At 43.7% G+C, this 25346-nt stretch overlaps 1 protein-coding gene across 1 annotated transcript in view; it reads right to left on the minus strand.

Annotated features, from left to right (window-relative positions):
• PPP2CB (protein phosphatase 2 catalytic subunit beta) overlaps positions 1–25044 on the minus strand; it is a 28311-nt gene extending 3267 nt beyond the window's left edge. The window contains exons 1-6 of the mRNA XM_034772006.1: positions 24776–25044; positions 13319–13528; positions 12912–13085; positions 11468–11557; positions 7241–7402; positions 4012–4130 (exon numbers count right to left, since the gene is read on the minus strand). Coding sequence (XP_034627897.1) covers positions 4012–4130; positions 7241–7402; positions 11468–11557; positions 12912–13085; positions 13319–13528; positions 24776–24877 — 857 coding nt within the window. The 5' untranslated portion in view covers positions 24878–25044. The remainder of the gene's footprint in view (positions 1–4011; positions 4131–7240; positions 7403–11467; positions 11558–12911; positions 13086–13318; positions 13529–24775) is intronic.
• Positions 25045–25346: the final 302 nt, after the last annotated feature.

Below are 25346 nucleotides of genomic sequence, written 5' to 3' on the forward strand. Positions count from 1 at the left end.
CAGCTGTGCTCATTCATTCCCCCTTTTCACCCTCCCCTTTTGTTAGTTTAATACCCTCCTGGCTAGTGTAGCCAGCCTGTCCCCTAGAAGACTGGTCCACTTTCTACTGAGATGGAAGCCATCCAAACTAAACATACCATAAAGGTGGACCAATATTTCACAAAGCCAAATCCCTCTACCTTATGCTACGTCACCAGCAGTTCACGTCCAGAATCCTTTGCTTTCTGTCTACTTTTGCTCACAGAACAGGAACGGTCTTGATCACTTGGACCTTCTTCTGTAGCCTTCCAAGACCCCTGAAGTTGTCTATAATCTGTGAGGTATTCCATGAGGCAGTGTCATCAGCACCAATGCCAATGGATCCTTGCCCAGGAAGACAACATGCAATCTAGTTGTCCACCAGTCCCTTGCAGAAAGTTCATCATGGATTGTCAGTCTTACTTGGATGGTTGGAGAACTTTGTGGGCAGACTTCATTGTCTTACGAGTTGATCTGGGCAGCCATTCACAAGTGTCCCATTTAGTTTTCCATTCCATTCAGACAGCTGGATTGTTAGAGGTTTTCTGCAGTTTCCACACCAAGAACATAATCATGATAAAATGGTTACTAACGTTTCTCATCGGTTGTTCTTTGAGATGTGTTGCACATGTCCATTCCAATCCTGGCATGTGCGTGCCCCACACATAGTCGCTAGAAATTTCTCTCCTAGGTGGTACCTGTTGAGGCAGCTTAAGCGCCCTCTGTGCCGCACGCTGCTGGTGTCTGTATAAAGGGCCCAGCTTACCCTGAGCCCCTCAGTTCCATCTTTCCGGAAACTCCAATGTAGAGCAGCAAGAGAGTGGGTTGTGGAATGGATATGTGCAACATCTCGAAGAACAGAGTTACAGAAGTTTAGGAACTTTTTTCTTTGAGTGACTGCACTCTTGGTGACTCCCAAGCAGCAATATAGGGGGTGGAGGGATTGGAGTTCTTATACACACACAGACTCGACCAAATCTGGCATCCTCTCTAGAGTATGGGGTGATGGTGTAAGAGGAGGAGAAAGCATGCACCAATGAACAGGTTGCTGCTTTGCAAATGTCCTGCATAAGGATCTGAGCTAGGTATGCCACATAGGATGCTTGAGGTCTTGTGGAGTGAGCTGTCAGTTTGACTGGTGGTGAAATGCCTGCCAGATCATAAACAAGCATGGATACAGAAAGTTATTGGCAGACCATTCATTCTGTCTGTTATAACTAAAAACAGTTGGATGGACCGCCAAAATGGTTTGGTCCCATCTATGTAGAACGCCAGTTGCTAATCTCTATTTGCGTGTGGGTTTGGATAAAAAACAGTTAAGTTTCAAATTTTCGTAACAATCAATTTACTACTTTAGAGAGAAACGCTCTCATCTGGGTTAAGCAAACTTTATCTTTAAAGAAGACTGTATACAGTGGTTCAGATGTGAGGGCAGGCAGTTCAGAAATCCGTCTGACAGAAGCGATAGCAATTAGGAGGAAAGGTGTAAGAAGCACATTGCTAACAGTTCAAATGGTGGTCCCATAAGTTTGGACAAGACCAAGTTCAGGTCCCAAGGGTGGGGGGCAACAGGCTCCCTTAATTGAGGATACAACCTTTCCAGGCCTTTAAGGAATCTAATTGTGATGTCATTAGGGAAAAAAACAACAGTTATCTGTGTGAGTGTAGAAAGCTGATATTGCTGCCAGGTGAACCTTGACAGAGGAAATTGCTAAATCGTGTTTCAGGTGCAGCAGATAGTTGAGTATGTGTTGAATGGATGCATGCATCAGGGAGAGACTCATTTGAAAGGCCCAGACAGAGAACTGCTTCCATTTTGACAGGTAGGTGGCCCTGGTGGAGGGCTTTCTGCTACTTAGTAAGACCTGGCAAGCTTGCTCCAAGCAAACCTGTTCTCTGGGATTTAGCCATAGAGCTTCCAGGCTGTTAGATGAAAGGATTGCAGATTCAGGTGGAGCAGCCAATTGTGTGGTCTTGGGAGATCAGATCCAGGTGCAGTGGGATTGAGATTGGAGTTGCCACTGAGAGGTCCAGTAAAATTGAAAATCAGCACTGGTGGGACTACACTGGGGCTACTAACATAACCTGGGTGTGATCCCTCTTGATCTTTAGCAGCACGCTGTAGGGGAGGGATTGGGGGGGGAAATATAGTAAAGATGTCTGTTATTGAGCCCAGACTGTAGCCTGGCAGGGAGCAAAAAACTGATGACATTTTCTGTTAGACATTTTTTGTGAACTAGTACATGTGGAGAGTCCCCCACAGCTGGAAAATGCATCTGGCTATATCCAGGTGAAGAGACCACTCGTTCTGCACTCCTGAAAGATAACAGGTCTCAAGGTTGGCTGAACAAGCTATGCAAATTTCCCACAGGTGAACTGCTTCCTGCCTCCTCCCTGCCTATAGAAGTAAAACGTAACTGCGGTGTTGTCTATAAGAACAGATTTCTCCCTCTGATATGAGATAGCAAAGCTTGACAGGCAAGAAAAATCACCCTAAGTTCTCTGATGCTGGTATGAAGAGAAAGCTTCCTCAAGGACCAAAGACCCTGAGACCAGAGGGGCTCCCCACTCTAGAGCCGATGCATTTGAGACCAGAGTCATTGATGGTTTAGGATGAATGAAGAATTCCTGCAGGAAATTCAGGACTTGAAGCCTGGTGACCAAGGCATCCCTCGGCACCGGGAATTGAATGAAACCCTCATATGGGATAAAACTTAACTAGCTAAACTAATAACCTTATTGTCACTAAACTATTTTGGGTAAAATTAGAGAATACAGTCCACTGAACACTTGCAAAAGCAAGGAAAGCAGTTAAAGCAACTATCTCAGCTGGTAAGAAGGAACTTTGGGGGCTCGGGACCAGCGGGGCCCTTTATACCAAGGCCAGCGGTGCGTGGTAGCAGAGGGTGCTCGAGCCACCCCGACGGGTACCACTGAGGGGAAAATTTCTGGTGACTGTGCATGGGGTATGTGCACACCAAGAGTGGAATGCACATGTGCAATCACTCAATGAAGGAAGCTGTGTGAAATTCTTCCTGGTCTTCTCTGAAAGTCACAGTATTCCCATTCTTGTCAGCCTTAGCTGTGTAGAATGCCAGTGGGTCCTCTTGGTGCTTACAAACTCCCAAGCCTCTAGTTTCCACTCTCTGGTTCCTTGGTTAACCAATTCTTTTCTTTCACACTACCTCCAAGCACAATATCTGCAGCTACACTCACTGAAACTCCCATTCGCCACTCTTGTTCACCTGCCTTCTCTCTTTCAATCAACCTCACAAACTGTAAACAAAATTAGTCCCCAAAGTACAGAAAGAAAAAAGCAAACAAACCATGGTAGCATCAAGTACACTGCACAATCTTAGCTTTCTGCAACTTTGGCAGTTAGAAGGAACTGAACGGTGGTTTGGGTCTTTCCCCCACCCCTATTTTTATATCACTGCAACCTCCAGGGATGGAAGGGACAAGTAGTCCCAATGGACACAGCTTTCCAAAGGGTTCCAGAAGCTTATGGCAGAGGTGCAGGGATTCCACAAGTGAGAACATGCTGAGGCCACATGAAGATCAGATGTTAAGATTTCAAAATGAAGCCCTAGGGTATGTAAAACTGATTCTTCTTCTTTTATTATTGATATTTTTCTATTCATCTTACATATATGTTGCTTTTGTAGTCTTTACAGTTAGGGATATGAAGGCCATGTACTCAAACTCTCTGATAGTGGGATTGCATCACCTTTCTGAAGGGATCCCCGGTCACTAAGAAAAGGCTGCGGCAATCCTAAGGTTGACTCACTGCCATGTTTCTCAAAGGTCAATGCCAACTAAAACTACCCTTGTAAACCCCTTCATCAACTTATTATCACGTGATCAACTTCTATTTCCATTTGTGCATCACACTCTTGATTCATTAGAGTGAGAGGAGCATCATTAGTTCTAAGATCTGCATCTCTACCCTTTTGAAAGAAAAGACAGACACTTGAAACAAGGTAAGTTACTCACAAGGAATATTTTAAAGTGTCATCTAGTTCCATGATAGCAGCCTGGTTCCCACAACGATAACAGTAATTGGGTGCACTGAAAATGGTAACCACATTTCGATCATGACACCAGTTGTAACCCTGTAATGTAAAAGAATTAAATTCTCAGTTAAAAATCAGATCATAAGAATGGCCATGCTTGCTCAGACCAAAGGTCCATCTAGCCCAGTGTCCTGTCTTCTGACAGTGGCCAATGCCAGGTGCCCAACAAGGAATGAACAGAACAGGTAAATCATCAAGTGATCCATCTCTTGTCGTCCATTCCCAGCTTCTGGCAAACAGAGGCTAGGGACACCATCCTTGCCCATCCTGACTAATAGCCATTGATGGACCGATCCTCCATGAATTTATCTAGTTCTTTTTTGAACCCTGTTATAGACTTGGCCTTCACAACATCCTCTGGCAAAGAGTTCCACAGGTTGACTGTGCATTGTGTGAAAAAATACTTCCTTTTGTTTGTTTTAAATATATTGCCTATTAATTTTATTTGGTGACCCCTAGTTCGTGTGTTATGAGAAGGAGTAAACAACACTTCCTTATTTACTTTCTCCACACCAGTCATGATTTTGTAGACTTCAATCATATCCCCCCTTAGTTGGATCTTTTCTGCTGAAAAGTCCCAGTCTTATTAATCTCTCCTCATACAGAAGCTGTTCCATATCCCTAATCATTTTTGTTGCCCTTTTCTGAACCCTTTTCCAATTCCAAAATATCCTTTTTGAGATGGGGCGACTACATCTGCATGCACTATTCAAGATATGGGCATACCATGGACTTATATAGAAGCAATATAATATTTTCTGTCTTATTATCTATCCCTTTCTTAATGATTCCCAACATTGTTTCCTTTTTTGACGGCCACTGCACATTGAGTGGATGTTTTCAGAGAACTATCCACAAGGACTCCAAGATCTCTTTCTTGAGTGGTAACAGCTAATTTAGACCCCATCCTTTTATATGAATAGTTGGGATTATGTTTTCCAATGTGCATTACTTTGCATTTATCAACACTAAATTTCATCTGCCATTTTTTTGCCCAGTCACCCAATTTTAAGAGATCCTTTTGTAGCTCTTCGCCATCTGCCTGGGACTTCACTATCTCCAGTAGTTTTGTATCTTCTGCAAATTTTGTCACCTCACTGTTTACCCTTTTTTCCAGATCATTTATGAATATGTTGAATAGGACAGAGCCCAGTACAGACCCTTGGGGACACCACTATTTCTCTCTCTCCATTCTGAGAATTGACCATTTATTCCTACCCTTTGTTTATCATCTTTTAACCAGTTACCAATCCATGAGAGGACCTTCCCTCTTATCTCATGCATGACAGCTTACTTTGCTTAAAAGCCTTTGGTTAGAGATCTTGTCAAAGGCTTTCTGAAAATTTAAGTACATTATATCCACTGGATCCCTCTTGTCCACATACTTATTTATCCCCTCAAAAAATTCTAGTAGATAGGTGAGGCATGATCTCCCTTTACAAAAATCACGTTGACACTTCCCCAACAAATTATGTTCATCTATGTGGCCGACAAATTTGTTCGTTACTATAGTTTTAACCAGTTTGCCTGGTACTGAAGTCAGGCTTACCGGCCTGTAATTGCCAGGATCACCTCTGGAGCCCTTTTTAAAAACTGGCATCACATTAGCTATCCTCCAGTCATTTGGTACAAGTCTGAAAGCTCCTCTTAAAAGCTTAAATGGATTTTGAGCATTTAATAGGGCAGCCTTCTTTTAAGTGTTTCCATTTTGCAATGATCTCAATCTTCAAATACAGTAAAAACTTTGTTAACTGGCATGTTGGGTGAATGGGGGGTGCCAGTAAGTAAAAAATTACGGTCAACTAAGAGGGAGGGAGTTTGGATGTGGGAGGGGGCTCAGGAGGGGGTGCAGAGTGTCAGATCCAGGTGGGAGAGGGATAGCTCAGTGGTTTGAGCATTGGCCTGCTAAACCCAGGGTTGTGAGTTCAATCCTTGAGGGGGCCATTTAGGGATCTGGGGCAAAAATCTGTCTGGGGATTGGTCCTGCTTTGAGCAAGGGGTTGGACTAGATGACCTCCTGAGGTCCCTTCCAACCCTGATATTCTATGATTCAGGTGGCTCCCCACAAGTGGCGACCTGTCCCTGCTGCTCCTAGGCAGAGGCATGGCTGGGCGGTTCTGCGCGCTGCCTCTGCAGTTCCCACTGGCCGTGGTTCCTGGCCAATGGGAGCTGTGGAGCCAGCACTTGGGGTGGGGGCTGCACACAGATCCGCCTAGCGACCCCATCACCTAGGAGCAGCAGGGACAGGTTGCTGCTTGTAGGGAGCCTGCTGGCCCTGTGCTACCTGGACTATAAACCGGACTTTCAATGAAGATCAGAAATGGTGGTTTATTTAGCTTTCTGATTGTTAAAGTACCGGATAACAGCTTTTACTGTAATTGTTTCTTAGCAGCTATTTCAAAATGAGAAGTAAACACTGTGTAGACATGAAAAACTTTTTAAGCCTTTACATATTAAGGTAACAGCACAGGTTATAAATGACTGATTATTGGTAATTTAAACTATTCATGACTTCCATGTTTATTAGTACCTTTGTTTGCAAATTCCAGAAAACAGTACCCTAGACATACCTAGATGTTTTTAAACAGAAATGTTTAATTTTTTTTTAAATCCGAGAATTGACATTCAAGCTCATCAGCTTACATACTCTACATGTTTTTATGTACAGCACAAGCTATAAAGGATCTACTTTAACTGAATTAAAAATAAAAATGCTCCATTGACCCACCTGGCATTTTTCCAGTAATGCTATGTTCTATCTATACCAGCTGGATGGTTTAATCCCTGTTGCAACTGACTGCTACATATTACAGGATAGCCTATTTAACACATTAGTAGAGGAAAAGATTGTCAGAATGCAAGCAGACTATACTTTTGTAACCACTCCTTAGCATGAGCCATCTTTATTCCCTTTGACTAACTCACTTTAAAAAACAAAACAAAACGCATTCTCTTACTAATTCAGCTAAAATGCCAAGCGTAAAGTATTACTTTTCAGGCCTATTGCACATTATGAAAAGCCTCTCGGGATTTAGAATGTAAGCCTGTAAACTATGGACAATCTTGCATTTATAAGAAATTATGTCTTCTTCAGTATTTGTATCACTTCATCTAGGGTACGCTGTCATAACAAAATACGCTCACCATACCTCCATCACAAGTTGATGAGCACGGGAGACCAGTGTAAGACCATTGGCATGGTTAAATGTTTCAGAGATATCCTGTCCAAACGTGTAGCCAGCACCACGTGGAGAAATACCCCAGCCTCCACGATCATCTGGATCTGACCATAAGAGATCACACATTGGGCCCTAACAAGGAAAGCAGAAATTTTACTTAGAAGAAAAATATTAAAAAGTCTACTTTGAAAGGCATTTTATTTACAAACATTTCCAAGCCCTCATTCTCTGAATATATGCTAAATATTCTATTTTTTTTTTAAACACACACTTTCACTGTATAGTATTTCATAATCTTAAAAAGGGTACTCACTACTTATATAGTACTGACAATCCCAGATGTTCACAGATCATGAATCAGTCTCCAAATATCACGACATTGGCTTAAATATCATGAGTTTAAACAACGTTAAATTTGGAGCTCTTTGTAGTTTTCGTCTGGTTTGAGTCTGGGGGGAGGGTGGGAGGCAGCACTCACATCAAGTTTAAGCTTTTCTCTGCAACCAAGACTAGAAACTTTTTTCTAAAGTGAAAGCTGAGATTCTCATGTAATTTTGTTAGGAGATGGAGCTTTAAGTGAAATATCAAATATCATGAGTCTCATGATAAAAATCACAAGAGTTGGCAATACTGTTTATAAACCCTCAGAGCTTGAAACTAAAATGATTCCTCCACAATTCCTCCCTCATGTGTGCCCACTGAATGACACTGCATGCTTGCTCATGAACACTGGCTTAATAGTCTTTTCGAAAATAGGGAATACAGTAACTCCTCACTCAACGTTGTAGTTATGTTTCTGAAAAATGCGACTTTAAGCAAAACGATGTTAAACGAATCCAATTTCCCCATAAGAATTAATGTAAATGAGGGGGTTAGGTTCCAGGGAAATTTTTTTCACCAGATGAAAATTAATTTTATATACATATACACAAACATACATACATACACACACACACACACTATAAGTTTCAAACAAACAATTTAATACTGGTACACACTGATGATGATTGTGAAGCTTGGTTGAGGTGGAGGAGTCAGAGGGAAGGATATTTCCCAGGGAATGCCTTACTGCTAAATGATGAACTAGCAATTGGTTGAGCCCTCAAGGGTTAACTCTCACACTCTACACGGCAGCAGGAATGGAGGGAGGGGAGACAGCAACACCGTGAATGTGAGATGCACATTTCCCCTTTAAGTACGCTTACCCTACTCTTGGGTACACTGCCTTGTTAATTAGATCAGCTTGCTGAGACTGCAGCTGCTGCCAGCAAGCTCCCTCCGTCCTGAGCCCTGTCGTGTGTCCCCCCTGCTCTATACAAGATGGGGTAAGTGGGGTGCAGGAGCAGGGGGACACCCTATCAGCCCCCCTCTTTCTCTCCTCCCTCCCTGCACAGCAAGCAGGAGTCTCAGGGAGCAGCTCCAAGGCAGGGGCCAGGAGCAGCACAGGGCAGTGGGGGGAGGGACAGCTGAACTGCCGGCAATTGATAGCCTGCTGGGCAGCTGCCGCACAGGGAACTTGGGGGAGCTGATAGGGGGCTGCCAGTCCACCCTGGTTCCAAGCCCCCCACCAGCGAGCTACAACGGGCTGTTCTTCCTGCAATCAGTGGACAAAGCAGGCGGCTGCCAAACGACATTAGACAGGAGCATTGCACAACTTTAAACGAGCCTGTTCCCTAATTGATCAGGGACGTAACCATGAAACAACGTTAACCAGGATGACTTTAAGTGAGGAGTTACTGTACTTGACCACATCATGGGTGAGAAAACAAATTATGAAAATTATATTGATGTAGACATAAATAACCATAGAATCATAGGGTTAGAAGGAACCACAAGGGTCATCTAGTCTAACCTCCTGCCAAGATGCAGGATTTTTTATGTCTAAAGCATCTAATGATGAGAGAGTCTCTAGTTCCCTCAAACTAATCTCCTGTCCTACTGTAGAGGTTCACATATCTCAGCAGGAGCAACCAGAATTTCATTCCCAAACTGAAGTTATTCTGTCATTTAACTAGTTTATATTAGTTGTGCCTACTATTTCAGTCAGTTAACTAGTCCATGCATTAGTCAGTGTATTTTGCTGACAAGAGAGCAAGTGTGTATGTACAGCACTAGCCAGGAAATTGCATTCCTGACTAGACAGCTACCCCTGACAGAGTTGGGCCCCATCACACTTGCTGAAGCTCAGAAAGTTGTGAAAAAGTATTAGAGCACAAGCTGCGAGGCAGATCCCTGCCCTTCTGGCTAGTGAAAGCCAGCAGGGAACTATGCCCACTACTAAAAGTTAAAGAAGTCAAAGAAGGAAAGCTGCCGGGCTCCTTGAAAAACAGAGTAGACTACCCAATCCCCCTGAATTCAACAGTACAAACTGAAAACATCAATTACTGTCCCACCTCCAGCCTTGCACTGCTGTCAAAATAATTAAGCAGAAACCACCAAATGCCAACATCTGATGTCACCCAACATCCTGCACGTCTCAGCTACAATTCAGACAAGGGCAGAGCACAAATATATCCCTTGAATCATCAATAGATGACCTCTTTTTGGCAACTACAAGCAGGATGAAAAGGTTGTGAAAACCAAGTTGACAAGTGGAGAAAGGGCAGCGCTCTGGTGCAGAGTCCAATGCATTCTCCACCTGGCTACTTAGGGTACATCTACACTGGAATAAAAGACCTGTGGCTGGTCTGGGTCAGCTGAGGTGTAAAATTGCTGTAGTTGTTCAGGATCTGGGACCCCACAAGGTGGGAGGGTCCTAGAGTCTGAGCTGGAGCCCAGGCCTGAATGTCTACACTGCGATTTTACAGCCCAAAAGTCCAGCCAAAGACAGCTAACCCAAGCCAGCCGCGAACATGGTGTGGGTCTTTGATTCCAGTGTAGACAAACCCTTAGAGGATGCAGGAGAAAAACAGAGTGGCTTCTACCTTGGAGCTGGCCCAGCTCTTCAATTGTCTCTAATCGGCCTGAGCCAGGCTCCAGGTACTCTGCGGCAAAATGGACCTAAATTCTCCAGACACTCCAGAGAGGTTTTTACTGAATTAAATATGAAAAATCAGTCAGTGACCCCTGCTATTTAATCTGATGTTCAATTTTATGTTCTCGGATTTTCAGTTTTCAATATGCTGCAGATTTTTGTACTGACAATGTCTAATCACATTGTAGAAGTTGCTAGGGAAACGAGAGGTTTTGGAACGCTGGGAATTGTAGCATCAGCAAGATGAACAAGCATATTTGCTAGATATTTCTGTTAGATTGATCGATGGTTAAATTTTGCATTTAAACCACTTCCCCTTGCTTTCCAAGTCAACAAGTCTAAAGTGTATGGGGCAGTTCCCAGTTTACCTTTCCAGGTGTAGTCTGCCCAAGTCTTCGCTGCATTGTTTTACATGGATTACATTTTTAAGCATATCTTTGCTACCATAAGAGCTAGGATACATATATTTGTTTTTCTGTGAAAACTCAGATACCAGACAACAATTTTATGTCAAGACCCAAGTTCCACAGAAAAGCCAAACAGCCATGAAATCTCAGAATATCCGAGTCCTTTGACTAAGTAGTGGGTATTCTATTTGGAGCTTCTCATTCCTCCTGGGAGAGATGTATGCTTCACTTTTCCCCCCTCAGATGGATGCTAGAAGAGACTTTGTTATTCTTCACACTTCACTCTCTTGACTGGTTTCTATCCCTCAGTCTATTTTGCATGCACTCTCTCCTCTCCTGTTTGGTTTGTCTTTCCTGCTCCCCACAGAATTATGTCCTTGCTGCAAAGTAAAGTTGACCAAATTCTTGTAAATTGCACTCCACTACAGGTAACCTATTTACCAGGGCAACTTGAGCAGAAGTGGCATTTATTCACATGGTAAGCGTGAACTTGTCTAACACGAGATGTGCAAACCAGTACACGCACTTCCCTATCCAAATATTTCATCAATGTTGGGGCTGATGAGGTGGTACTCAAAGTCAGAGAAGATAAGAGTGTGGGAAATACTACTACCTCTTCCTTTGCCAATTCTGCTGTCATAACATGCTGGTTTGGTTTATTTTATTTATTTAAAACTACAATATTTGTCTGTTACGATCTACTGTATCACTATGTACCTCACTTTACAATATCGGATTTCAAAATGGAGGATAAATGTGCATATAAAAATACCCAAACGTATTTGTAAAATCGCAGCGCATTTCCTTTCAGGTTACCTCATGTGGAACTTCCTGTAGACGATCCAGAGCTCTGATATGATCCAGTGTATCTATAGATGGAGAGAGACCCCCATGGAGACAGAATATCTGTCCAGGAACAAAAAAAATATTGATTCTGACCAAGAAAAGACCTCATTTTTAAAAGTAAAATTAACTAGCTTATGCTTCATAGCATTCTAAACCTCATGACACGGATCACAGTTCTCACACTCAAAAATTAATTCCACCAAAAGAAAAACACACAGAATTCTGTAAGTGGTGAAGATCACCAAAGAAAGAGTATCCTTATACCGGTAAGGTAATATTTCTTCACTTTTGTTTCAGAAATACTTTGACTCCCACAGCACTTAACACATAGGGTACAACCTGCACGTGAATCAGGAGGGGACTCCTGCCTACTGAGGTGGCGTGTTAGGAAAGAAAAGTAAAATCCTGCACTAGTTAGGACAGCAGGACCCAAGATGGGATGGAAAGAACAGTCCTTCCTGCCCGGGCTCTATCACACACTAACCAACCTGGTTGCAACTTCCCAATCATCTTCTCCTCCTACTCTCACCTACCACTCAGTTCTGGTAAGGTACATGTGGACCTTCAAAGCAGCACAAACAGTTTCCACACCTCTGAAGCTGCCTTTCAGAGTGCTGTAAAGGCAGCTTGGAAAAGGAAGCACTCACACCAGTGTCCGATTCAATTCGGCAGAAGTCCCCACAACTCCCCACTTGAACCAGCCTAGGTTTATTTTGGTCATGACTCCAATCCAAACCTAGGTGGGTTGCAGCCAGAAATCACCAGGTTCTGGGTAAAAGTCAGACTCAGTGCCACGATTAATTTTTCAAGTCATCCTGGAAGCTGTTGTGCATGGTATCTGCTATTCACCACAACCAGAACTATTCTTATGACATCTTTCACAATGAATTCGTTATTATAAATGGCATGTAGCCAATCAAGGCCAGGAACAAAATAATACTCTAACTTGTAAATAGAATAGGAAACAAACTGCTTAAAAAAGTTTTATAGGTATAAGAGTTAGAAGTACACCTCTACCCCGATAGAACACGACCCGATATAACACGAATTCTGATATAACACGGTAAAGCAGTGCTCTGGGGGGCGAGGCTGCGCACTCCGGCGGATCAAAGCAAGTTCAATATAACGCGGTTTCACCTATAACGCGGTAAGACTTTTTGGCTTCCGAGGACAGCGTTATATCGAGGTAGAGGTGTAAAATAAAGACAGGCCTCAGTGAATAACGACTGAGCTGATTCTCATTAAATGTTACAAACATGTGTTATACTCGAAGCATGACACAAGCAGAGCTCCAAAAAGGAGTTTGAGGCCATCTATTCTTAGGAGGTCAGACTAGATAAGTGAAGTACTCCCATCTGACCTTAAAATCTATGAGTAAGGTCTATTATCCCCTGTAGAATATACAAAAGCTTACCTGGCCATCTACTAGAGCTGTAAGTGGAAGATAATCAAACAGATCTGTGAAATACTTCCAAACATTGGCATTTCCATACTTTCGTAGACACTCATCATAAAAGCCATACACTTGTGTAATTTGTCTGCTCTCATGATTTCCTCTCAGTATTGTAATGCGTTCTGGATAACGCACCTACCAATGGAAAGAGAATAATCATTTATAACATCAAACAATAGATTTCTGATTAGTGTTAACTGCATGCCATTTTGAACATGTAAAAAATATTAAGCTTCTTGTCAAACATTTTAACAAAGTGCAATCTTCTAGTCTGCAAATTACATTTCAGCTCATTCCTCCAGCCCCCAATTTGTTTCAGAACTCTTGCAATGTGAGGGGTTTTATACTTTCTTAAAATAAAAGTGTACCTTTAGTGCTACAAGAAGAGTCACTGTTTCCACCGAGTAATAGCCTCTATCCACATAGTCTCCCATGAACAGGTAGTTTGTGTCTGGCGATTTCCCACCAATTCTGAAGAGTTCCATAAGATCATGGAATTGACCATGGACATCCCCACACACTGTAACAGGACAACGCACCTCCTGCACATTTGATTCTTTTGTAAGTATTTCTTTAGCCTAATAGAAGATAGAGATAACATTTAGGACAAGAGGTAAGGTAAAACATATTTTGTAAACAGATTCAGTAAGTTGTTTCAGTGCCTACACGTTACAATCCCAATTTCCTGATAGGTTTTGAGATACAGGGAAAAGCCAGGCTGTGATATAAGCAGAGCCGTAATTGCTGTGGGGAAATCTGGCCAACTTTGTATACGTTGGAGGTCAAATCATTGGGATTGTATTGCACTGTCAATGTTTTGAGCACATTAGTTTTCTACAAAAGGAAATGTGCACACAATGCAAAAAAAAAAAAAAAAAAAAAAAAAAGTGTTGACAGGATACTCATAGGTTCACAGATTTTCAGACCAGAAAGGACAATCATCATCTAGCCCAGAGGTCGGCAACCTTTCAGAAGTTCTGTGCCGAGTCTTCATTTATTCACTCTAATTTAAGGTTTCACGTGCCAGTAATATATGTTAACGTTTTTAGAAGGTCTCTTTCTATAAATCTATAATATATAACTAAACTATTGTTGTGTGTAAAGTAAATAAGGTTTCTAAAGTGTTTAAGAAGCTTCATTTAAAATTAAATTAAAATGCAGAGCCCCCTGGACCGGTGGGCAGGACCCGGGCAGTGTGAGTGCCACTGACAATCAGCTCGCGTGCTGCCTTCGGCACGTGTGCCATAGGTTGCCTACCCTGATCTAGCCTGACTTACTATAGAGCTTAGGCTAGAAAAAACAGCCAATCATGATTTAAACATTTCAAGTGATTCAGAAACTACCACATCCCCAAGTATGTTGTTTTCTAGTGGTTAACTGCTTACTGTTACCTCACTTCCAATTTGAATTTTTCTAGCTTTAATTTAAAGCCACAGGATTTTGTTATACCTTCTTCTGCTAGATTTTTAATCAGCCCTCTGCTATCGCATAGCTTTCCCACACAACAGCTAGTTGTAGATCATGATCAAGTCACCTCTTAACAGTCTCTTCGAAAAGCTAAAAAGAGTGAGTTCTTTAAGTCTCACTGTAAGGCAGGCTTTCCAAATCTCAAATTGTTCTTGTGGCTCTGAATCCTCTCTAATTTGTCAATATTCTTTTTGAAAAGCAGATACCAGAACAGAAAACAATAATCCAGTACATTTCAGAAGTGCTGAACACAGCAGCAAACAGCTCCCTATTTAAGTCCAATTGATTTTGAAAGGACTAATGGTTCTTAAAAAATATCCTTTATCTATGCATCTTGATGGCAGATTACCCGTCAATTAAATTACACCACAATGCACTAACATTCCGAAACATATATAAGTATGTTAAAAAAAAGTTTAGGTCGCAGTCATGCATTCCAAAGTTACAAAACACAAGATTTATGGTTGCCCATGCAATCTTAATTCTGTCCCCTTGTGTGTCCAACCTGTGCACTGAATGAGGTAAGTGTCTTCTCAGGGGAACTATATGATTGAAGACTATAATACAGTAGTCTTTAATCCTATACTACCACAATGAAAAGTTACCTGGGTTGCAAAATCAAGCACTTTTACAGTTGCCTGCACAACTGTAATTTGATCTCTGTGTATATTCATTGTGCTGGAAGGACTTTGGGGTGAGTGTTACTCCATAAAACAAAAAAATCTAGTTAAACAAATCTAGGTTCTAAAATGTGTGTTATGATTTTGTATGTAACCATTAGTTTCCAATGCTTCTACTAGCCACCTTTTGAATCTCTTATCTTTGTTCAAAAAACTTTTGCTTATTTTCACTAAAAAGATATTTAAATCCAGTACTGTGTTAAATGGAGCCATGCTCGGAGGTCACACTGGTAAACTGATATGCACTGTTCTTTTAGAAAGAGCACACCCATGACTGCTGAAAGTGTCCAGGGACCAAAGGCTGCACACTTGAGGGAGATGCTTGGCAGACTTGGGGTCAGAGCATACCTATCGCTAACTGGCAGAGGGATAGCAAAGCCTGCACAGGCCTAGAGGGGAGAGCTTGTGTTACCCCTGGCTAGTGGAGCTGACCCACAGCAAGCACAGAGGAAGGTCCTCACATTCCTGGGTGGCAGCAATTAAGGGAAAGATGGGCTAGGTCCAGGAGGTGGCGTTCTTTTCCTCCCCTCCTCCAGCAGATGCACGGCTAACCCATGTGGTGTTGGAGGTCACTAGAACACTGGGGCCATGCACTGGGTCTCGGGGGAGGATGGAGACAGGAAGGACTCCAGTTACTTCAGCAACTCCTAGGTATTACTAGTGCTGTAGGTGCTGCTGCTGCTTTAGTAACTGCATGGGCCTAGCTCTTGATTGATTTAATTTTACGTTATTTTAGCAGACAACATTTTCCAGAGGAGTGCAAGTGAGAGAAGGTAAACAGTAATTTAACAGTTTAACTGAGCTAAACGCAAATGTTCTTAGGAAGCTAGAAACGTAAGGGGCAGCTGTGGATAAAGAGAGCTAAGAGTACACAACAATATTTCTCTCACCAACCCTGTCAGCAGGTCCACTCCCCAAAATTTTTTAAAGCGCAACTAGCACCCCTATCCGATTAACCCACAGTTGATAGATCTAGTGTTATAGACCAGAAACCGGCTAAGACACAGGAAGGAGCAGGAACAATTTTCATCTAAGTCGAGTGCCTCAATGTTCCAGTCTAAGTTGAGTGTTAAATATCAGGAAAGGGAGGTGAACAGCGAAATAACTTTGTATTCTGCAAATTTTGCTAACATTAGTCAAGCGCAGAGGACTAGGAGGAACTTTAGAGATGTAATTAAGCTACGTGATGGGCAACACGATAGCAAATGAAGTTCAGTGTCGATAAATGTAAAGTAACGCATGTTGGAGGGAAAATTTAAACTGCTCAGACCCACATGGTTCTAAACTACACCTCTTCCCTGATATAATGTGACGCGATATAACACGAATTCGACTATAACACAGTAAAGCAGTGCTCCGGGGGGGGGGGGGGGGGGGGAGCACTGCACACTCCGGCGGATCAAAGCAAGTTCGATATAATGCAGTTTCACTTATAACACAGTAAGATTTTTTGGCTCCCGAGGACAGCATTATATCAGGGCAGAGGTGTATATGAACTCACGAAAGGGACCTACACAACACTGTAAACGGCTCATTCAAGACCTCTGCTCAATATGCAGCTGCCATCTATCCTATTCTGTTACTGAAAAAGGGACCCAAAAAAAGGCTAACACTGGGAGCTAGATTTCTTAAAAGGTACCATTTAATTAAAATTAGAATTCTTGAGCCAATGAACATATTTACTTGTAGATTCTTAGGAAATTTTTACTCAAAGTATAGTAATTCTGGCACGGTACGCTGTATTTTTCAGACATAAAATGCTGAATCCCTGCTTTAAGTGCAAAACTCATCCTCAACTATGGAGACATAACTGAAGGCTCCATGAAAAACAGGTCAATAAATGTTTGGTGTCTTCCAGGGGGAGGAGAAGGGGGAAATCTCTTGATGAGCTACATTAGCTGAGCCCAAACAAACGTTTGCCAGGGATGCTATCCAACAAACATCCTGAGCAAATGGACAGGCTCAATATTCTTCATCCAACCCTTCCCCTGTTTCCATTTTAATCTTCCCCACACATTTGTAAGCTTTTGTACTGATCTAAACCACAAGCTTATCTCCAGTTCATCCTCTGTTTGGCTATAACTGTACTTGTCAAGTTTCAGAAAAAACTTCTCATTTATTATCCTAGGTCCTAATTCTTGTTCCAAATTTGAGGGCTACTTTTTATATATTTTGGGGGTGGAGACGGGAGAGTAGCTTAGTCCTACTAAATAAAAAAAATAAAATCCTGTTTTCTCTAGGATCCTAAGCTAATTCAGAATCACAATGCTCTTGAAAATAAGAACTTCCTCCTGCTGGTCCTACAGAGCTGAATCTATGACAAAGTGAGATATTTATAGATAAGCGTGACATTTAATATAGCACTTGCTCTGAATGTCATACAGTAGACACCGTTGTACCACAGCCACGATCCTGCATTTTACCCATGCAACACAATGTGTAAGTAATGTTTGCTTATTCTTACAGCGCATTTTCTAAGAAAATCCAGGCAGCTCTAACCTAATTATTTATACCGTACTCTTCACAGCAGCATCTGAACTATTCTACAGACCTTTAGCTGCTTTTGGCTCAGAAGACTGTGGATGTTTTCAAGACGTTCCTCCTAGAAATCTATCATCCTGGGACTTTTAAATCCCAGAATCCATTCGTCACACTGGGCCTGTGAACACTTACATATGCAGACTTGTCCTACAATTCAGCATTTGCCGCTTTGGCATTGTAACTTCCACATTCAATTGCACGGAAAGGGAGCAGAATACAGCCTCAGGTGGGACATGAGGAGGCGGCTCCACACATGAAGAGGTTTCATGTCCCTCTATCACCAAATTGAGCTACAAGAGAGAGAAAACTCTGGGACCGCCCCAGCTCTAGCCATTGGCTGTATTATGTTATGGGGGAGGAGGAGGCTGAGAAGCCTTCATACGATTAAATGTACTTTGGATTCTCTGGAGCTGGAACTGACATTCCAGTGCCAGGCTCACCATTTTCCACTTATTTTATGGACAAGAGAATTGCCATAGTGGTGCAGAGGCTGGAATGCAATACAGACCAGTGTTTTCTGTATGGAGTGTACAACATATGGAAGTCCATGAAAGATATCATGAGTTGACAGAGTATGCAGTAACAGCTAGTTTTACAGACCCAAGTGATAACTACTGCAGAAATCCCTGAGATAAAGGGGCATGAAGAGCGTAAGGCTTCAACAACCATTCTAGTGTTCTCAAACAGACTTCATTCTTTTCCTCAATCAAGTCAGAGTTCTACCACTGAAAAAAATCAAGCCATACTCTGGGACCACACGGGTCATTGTCAATCACATGGGCAATTTGGTTGATGTCACCTATTCTGGTCTTTAAAGGTTAGTGATGCCAGTGTATAAAAGTGGAACTATGACGACACAAATATAGCATTTGACTTAACTGCAAAATTACTGAAGATAGGCAATAAGAGAGCAAAGCTAGGAGATCAAATCTTGGTTTAAAGTTATACCAATTTTTAAACTTGTTATGTAAAGCCTCCGCTCAAATGCGATTGTAAGATCTGTAACTTGTATCATGAAGTTTTGCCACCTTTTTGCGACTTTGTAACTTCAGTGATTGTTAGCACAGCCTTTGAAGTTTTGTAACCTTTGCAAGCTCGGTAAACTTTTCAAGTTACCACTTGTATGAACTTCCAAGCTTTGTAATATCCCATCCCTCAGAGAGAGTGTGAAGGAGAGAGTGTGAAGAAGGGAGTGTATGTGGGACTGGGCGGAGAGGAACTACAAGGAGAAGAGAGCCTGGAGACAGGTATGACTGATGTAATCTGCCCTGAGAAGGCAATCACGGAGTGCTATAAAGGAAAGTTGCATGAAAGGAACAGGGACCGGGAATACTTCTCGGTGATGGACACAGAAGAAAAACTCAGTGTACGTGAAAGGAGCTGCCCAGTTCCAAAATAAAAGGAAGCAGCCATGCACACAAGCGGCTGCTCCTTGACCTGCTCCGCAGCCTGGATTCGTGACTGCGGGCGGACACACCAGATCTCCCATGCTTCGGCTTCTCGGTCTCCGGTAACTCTCCGCCTGTGTAAGTGTGGGGGTGCATGAAGGTCTGAATGCGGTGAATGTGTGCGTGTATGAATAAGCTCCATCTCTTTTCTATCTGACCCAACAACGGCATTGTAATAAAACTAACACAAGTGTGACCCTGGGTTGGTTTTTAGGGGAACAGAGGTAACAAAACTGACTACATTTCAAGAAGTAGCTTTACGCACTACAACTGCCCCCAAGCCTTCTTGCTAGTTATATTGGGGTATTTTCTTGTTTCAAACATGAATCACATAAAGGAGAAACTAAGTATAGTCAGTCTGAATGATCCCATGTGTAGTCAAAATTAAAACTGAAAAAAAAAAAGAAAAGAAAAGAAAGATTCACTAATGTATCCTGAGAAAGGTCCCTGAAGAGAGATGGGTGGTAGGCAAGGACTGGAACTGAACAGAACAGCCCAGGGGTTCTCAAACTGGGGGTCGGGACCCCTCAAGGGGTCGCGAGGTTATTACATGGGGGGTCGTGAGCTGTCAGCCTCCACCCCAAACACCACTTTGCCTCCAGCATTTATAATGGTGTTAAATATATAAAAAAGTGTTTTTAATTTATAAGGGGGGGGGTGTCGCACTCAGAGACTTGCTATGTGAAAGGGGTCACCAGGTCAAAAATTTGAGAGCCACTGGAATAGCCTATGACAGTCTGTATGACCCACCAGTCTAATGCAATTCCAGCCCATGCTTGTGAGAAGGAAAGTGGGGAAAAGGAGAGTGTCAGATTATGGTGACAGGATTGGTGAGGCACTGAATCAGTAGAAGAGAAAAAAATTCATCTGCAGGAAAAGCATGGTTTCTTTTTGGAAGGATCCAAGGACCTCTGATGCTGGTAGAGAGGTCAAGTGTCTGCAATGACCTTGCAACACTGTATTATTTGTTTAATTAGCTGGAGCTTACAGACCCAAGGTGCACCAGCTAGCACTAGAATCCCTGAAGGTATGGAGTGCCTCGTCCATTTTCAGGCTGAAGAGCTCAGATCCTGCAAACTGTATCCTTAATGGCCATTTGGAGCTGCTTTGATATACCCAACTATTGTAACCAGGATGCTCTGTGCACTGTGATGGCTGTGGCCACCAATCAGAGGCATCTAGGTCTACCTGAAGAGATGTCTTCACCAGTAGTCCATCTGTCATGATGTCTCTAAGCTCCATTCTATCCTCTTGTGGGATCTTCTTGAGAAAAGGTGTTATCCTATCCCATGTAAGGAAATAATTTCACCAAAAGAGCTTAGAATTTGGTGATACACATTTGGAGAGTTGCAAAATAAGCTTTTCTGCCTAACAACATCAGCCTGTTTGTCCACTCTCTTCCTTTTACACACAGAGCTTTTGGAGGTCCCATTTACATAGATTTCTCCTGTACCAAATGGCCAACTAGAGCAAATTGTGTTGGTAAGATCAGAAGTACCCAAAGCCCTTACGTGGTACATGGTTCTTATCTTCTCTCCTGTTTGTTAGGGGAAAAAGAGGCTAGAGTGAGTCACAGATCTTTTGCTGGTTTGAAGACCTCTTCATGGAGGGGCACTGCCACCCTGCTTGTGTTGAAAAGTTTGTGCCTTCTGTGCCAACAACAGTTCTACATTTAACATGTTAGCTGTTCTCTGCAGAAAGTCTTGGAATGTTCTAAAGTAATCACACAGGGAGACTGGATTATAGTGTAACTGCTTCATCTGGTGATGAGGGGCAAGTAGACCAGTTGCAGATTCTGGGTTATCAGTGCAGTTATCTCGGGGATCCTCAAAATTTTCCTCCACCTCCTGTGTTTCAACACTTCTAGCCAGTTTTGACTTGCCTGGAAAAGAGACCTATGAGGGGAGTTGCCTCTGGGAGGTTGAGCTGGGAGAATCCACATTGTCCAGTACAGTCAGTGTATTCCGTAAGGATACAGCTAAGGAGGTGCGGGAACCAAGAGAGAGGAGTGAGGGCGCAAAGGAGACATTGTGTGCATCTGAGGTACTCAGACTTATTTTAGAGGAGGACCCCAATGTGACCCTTGGATCAATCCCCGATGATCAAAGACAATACTGAATCCTTCTGTTCCAGAGAAGGTTGAGAGGGTCAGGGTTCTGGGGAGGGCTTAAAACTCAGCTCTGAGGAAGTAGAAGGAAGAGAAGTATATTGGATCAAAAAGGCTACTGATCGCCTATGTGCCAGGGTATCTGGCAGACATTGGAACAATGGTGCAGTATCATACTGGGGAGGCAACTGGTGTTAAGGAGGTGTTTCAGTACCCTTCCATCAGAACCCACACCAAGTCCAACACAAGGGACTCCAACCTTGGTGTCACCAGAATATCCCCTTACACTATCGACGCTGTGGACACCAACTCAAGGCTCCAATACATCTCAGGAATTGCTGTCAAGGTCAACTGAGTGGTCCAATCTGAAGAGGAGCAATATACTGAACAACAACTGGGGTTGTGGATTTTCCCCAGACAGAACACACATCAGGTTTGACTGTCATGGACATGACTCCACCACATGCTAGCAGGGATTGAAGCCTGAGGCTTTTGATTCCTCTTGAGGAGTGAAAGGTACCTTAGCACTGACTGGCTGGTAATAACCAAAAAAAGCTGCCACTTGTTATCTAAACTTACTAAGAAACTGGGTTAAGAACTAGAGGAGAATTTAAATTTGCTTTGTGAAGTCAAGGAGCTATAGAGAGCAGAACAGATAGTACGAAGTTTCCACTTACTGCCTTGGATAAGGGATCTCACAAGACTGGGTGACAAAATGACAGCTTAAATTCAGTGTTGATAAATGCAAAGTAATGCACATTGGAAAACATAATCCCAACTAAACATATAACATGATGGGGTCTAAATTAGTTGTTACCACTCAAGCAAAAAAATCTTGGAGTCGTGGGTAGTTCTCTGAAAACATCCAATCAGTGTGCTGCAGCAGTCAAAAAAGCTAACAATGCTGGGAATCACTAGGAAAGGGATAGATAACTAGATAGAAAATATCATATTGCCTCTATATAAATCCATGGTACACCCACATCTTGAATGCTGCATGCAGATGTGGTCACCCCATTTAAAAAAAAAAAAGATATTAGAATTAGAAAAGCTAGAGAAAAATGCAACAAAAATGATTAGTGGTATGGAACAGCTTCTGTATGACGAGAGATTAATAAGACTGGGACTTTTCAGCTTGGAAAAGAGACAACTAAGAGGGGATATGATTGAGGTGTATAAAATCATGATTGGTGTAGAAAAAGTAAATATGGAAGTGCTATTTACTCCTTCTCATAACAGAGGAACTAGGGGTCACCAAATGAAATTAATAGGCAGCAGGTTTAAAACAAACAAAAGGAAGTATTTCTTCACACAACGCACTCAACCTGTGGAATTCTTTGCCAGAGGATGTTGTGAAGCCCAAGACTACAACAGGGTTCAAAAAAGAACTAGATAAGTTCCTGGAGAGTAGGTCCATCAATGGCTATTAGCCAGGATGGGCAGGAATGGTGTCCCTAGCCTCCATTTGCCAAAAGCTGGGAAGAAATGACAGGGAATGGATCACTTGATGATTACCTGTTCTGTTCATTCCCTCTGAAGCACCTGGCATTGGCCACTGTCGGAAGACAGGATACTGGACTAGATGGACCTTTGCTCTGACCCAGTATGTACCAAGAAACCAAGAGGCATTGGGGTCATGCTGCCCTTCATGCCATTAAATGCAAGAACATGAAGGTACAGACACTGCTGACTCAGAAGGTTCCAAACCCACATGTGTATTGAGGGTGGTATCCATAGAGATGATTCTCAAAGAAGCAGCTTAGATTCTGCAGAAGCTATGGCAGTGTTTCCCTCCTCACCCAAATCAGGAAAGCTTCCTAGTCACCAGTGACAAACAGACATGCCTCACTCAGGGGTTTGGCACACTTTCCATGACTAGCACTGAAAACAGTTTTACAATAGCTACAGTTGGTTATATTATTAATTAGTATTTGTATTACAGAGGCCTCTAGGCCTCAACCATGACTAGCACACCTTTAAGATAGGTGGGTGGCTTTCAATTCCTGTTGAGGGTTTGAAAGGGATCACTGGACCTGTGCTTTAATCAGCTACAAGTAATTTTCCTGTTAGTACAGTCTATATAGTTTAGCCTGTCAAATTTAAACTATGAAGAAACATAATTTAAGTCCTGTGAAGACAAGGCTCAATATTATTTAGCTGCCATGATCTTAGACATTAGGTGGAGAAGACAGAAATTGATCAACACTCTTAATTGGAGATACAGAAATAGCGCCAAGCACTTCTAAAAGGTAAGTAAGTTGCTAGTAAGATGTTGTGTACTTATAACACACACTTCCTTTAACCTTACATCAGATATTTTTCTTTGCAGGGATTCCTTTATGTATGATAAATACAGTGCACCTTCTCCAAGATTACAGCATTGTGTGGACAGAATGTATTTTCAGAAAATTTATAAGAGTTAGTTTAAGTTCAAATTAAATAAAACTAGGTCCCTTTAAGAAATTTAGCATGGGTCAATCTTTGTCTGACTAAGCAAAATAATGGACTAATAACAATTTCTGGATAGAAAATTAAAATCATGTGCACTGGCTATAAAAACATAACAACAACCTTACTGGGTCGGACCAATGCTCCATCTAGCCCAGTATCCTGTCTTCCGACAGTGGTCAATGCCAGGTGTCCCAGAGGGAGTGAACAGAACAGGGAATCATCAAGTGATCCATCCTGTCGCCCATTCCCAGCTTCTGGCAAACCGGCTAGAGCACCACCCCTGCCCATCCTGGCTAATAGTCATTGATAAACCTGTCCGGCTGCATGAATTTATCTAGTTCTGTATTTGAAGCAGTTAAATGTAATTAAGCTAAATCATTAACAATTTTACCTAGTTGCTAAAATTATATAAACTACTAATCCAGGCAACAGCTACTGTGATGCAAGAGGTAACTCAACCAACCGAACCACAATCCATTCTCTAGCTAGTGGACATGCATTGATACTATTGGCTGTGACAAGACGGCGGTAGGAAGGGGACTGGACATCTGTTTAGAACTATCACCGGTAAATTATTTGGCCCATCATTGCTTTTCCGGGGCTACCTGCTTGCCCTGTAAAGTTTCGCATTGCACTGCTGCCTTGGCTCTCCCGTGCGCCCAGACACAAACCCAGAGCCGCTGGGATACAGACCGGGCCAGCCACCCCCTTCACAAAGCGTGGGCAATGTACAGTCAGGGTCCCCCAGTAACCTTCACTCTGCCCCGCAGTGATACAGCGACAGGGGAAAATAGACATAACCCCCCCCCCCCCCCGCTTACCTTGGGAGCGAAGCTCCTGCGGGCCCGCAAACAGCGGCCTCCCAGCTGCACGGGTCGGGACCGGACAGCCCCATCCCAGGCCGGAGGGCGGGTTGCTCGGGGCCTTCGCTAGACAGCCCCGTGCCTCCAAATCCCCGAGCGCGGAGCTCGCTGGGTGCATAACGCTCCGGTTCCGGGATCCCAGCCGCCCCCCCGGGGTGTACACACCCCGCCCCCCCGGTAACTCCCCGTTCACTCCCCGGCCCCGCCAGTCACTGCGGGACCCCCCGCGCCGAGCGGGCCGGGCCGGGCCGGGCCCAGGCGGACTCACCTTCTCGCAGAGGCTCCGCACCTGGCTCTCGCTCAGCTGCTTGCACTCGTTGAGCTGCTCGATCCACTGGTCCAGCTCCTTGGAGAAGCCCTTCTCCTCCATGGCGGGGCGGGGCTCGGCGCCGCGCGGCCCGGTCCGGTCCGGTCCCAGTCCGGTCCCGCCAACGGCCACGGGGCAACGGTGGGTGCGCGAGGCCCGGCCCGCTCCGCTCCGCTGCCGGCCCTCCCCCGCGCCGCGGAATGGCGATGGCGGCCGCCGGACGCTGCGCCCTCGTGACCCCGCCCCCTTCCCCGCTCCGCCGCTTCCGGCCCCACCCCCCTCCTACGGTGGTCGCTTCCGGGAGGGACTGGAGCCGGCAAGAGCGCCCCCACCACAGCGCCGCGCAGAGCCCCTCGCCCGCGGGCCCAGAGAGGGGCCGCGGCCGGCGGGGGAGCTGGAGCCGGGTACGGGGGGGTCAGTGAACTGGGGTGAGTATTTGGGGGTACGGGAAGGGGGGGGTCAGTGTACTGGGGCGGGGGTATGGGGGTATGGGAAGGGGGGGGTCAGTGTACCGGGGCGGGGATATGGGGGT

This window comes from Trachemys scripta, chromosome 5, assembly GCF_013100865.1.
Source record: "Trachemys scripta elegans isolate TJP31775 chromosome 5, CAS_Tse_1.0, whole genome shotgun sequence".
NCBI classification, from domain to species: Eukaryota; Metazoa; Chordata; order Testudines; family Emydidae; genus Trachemys; species Trachemys scripta.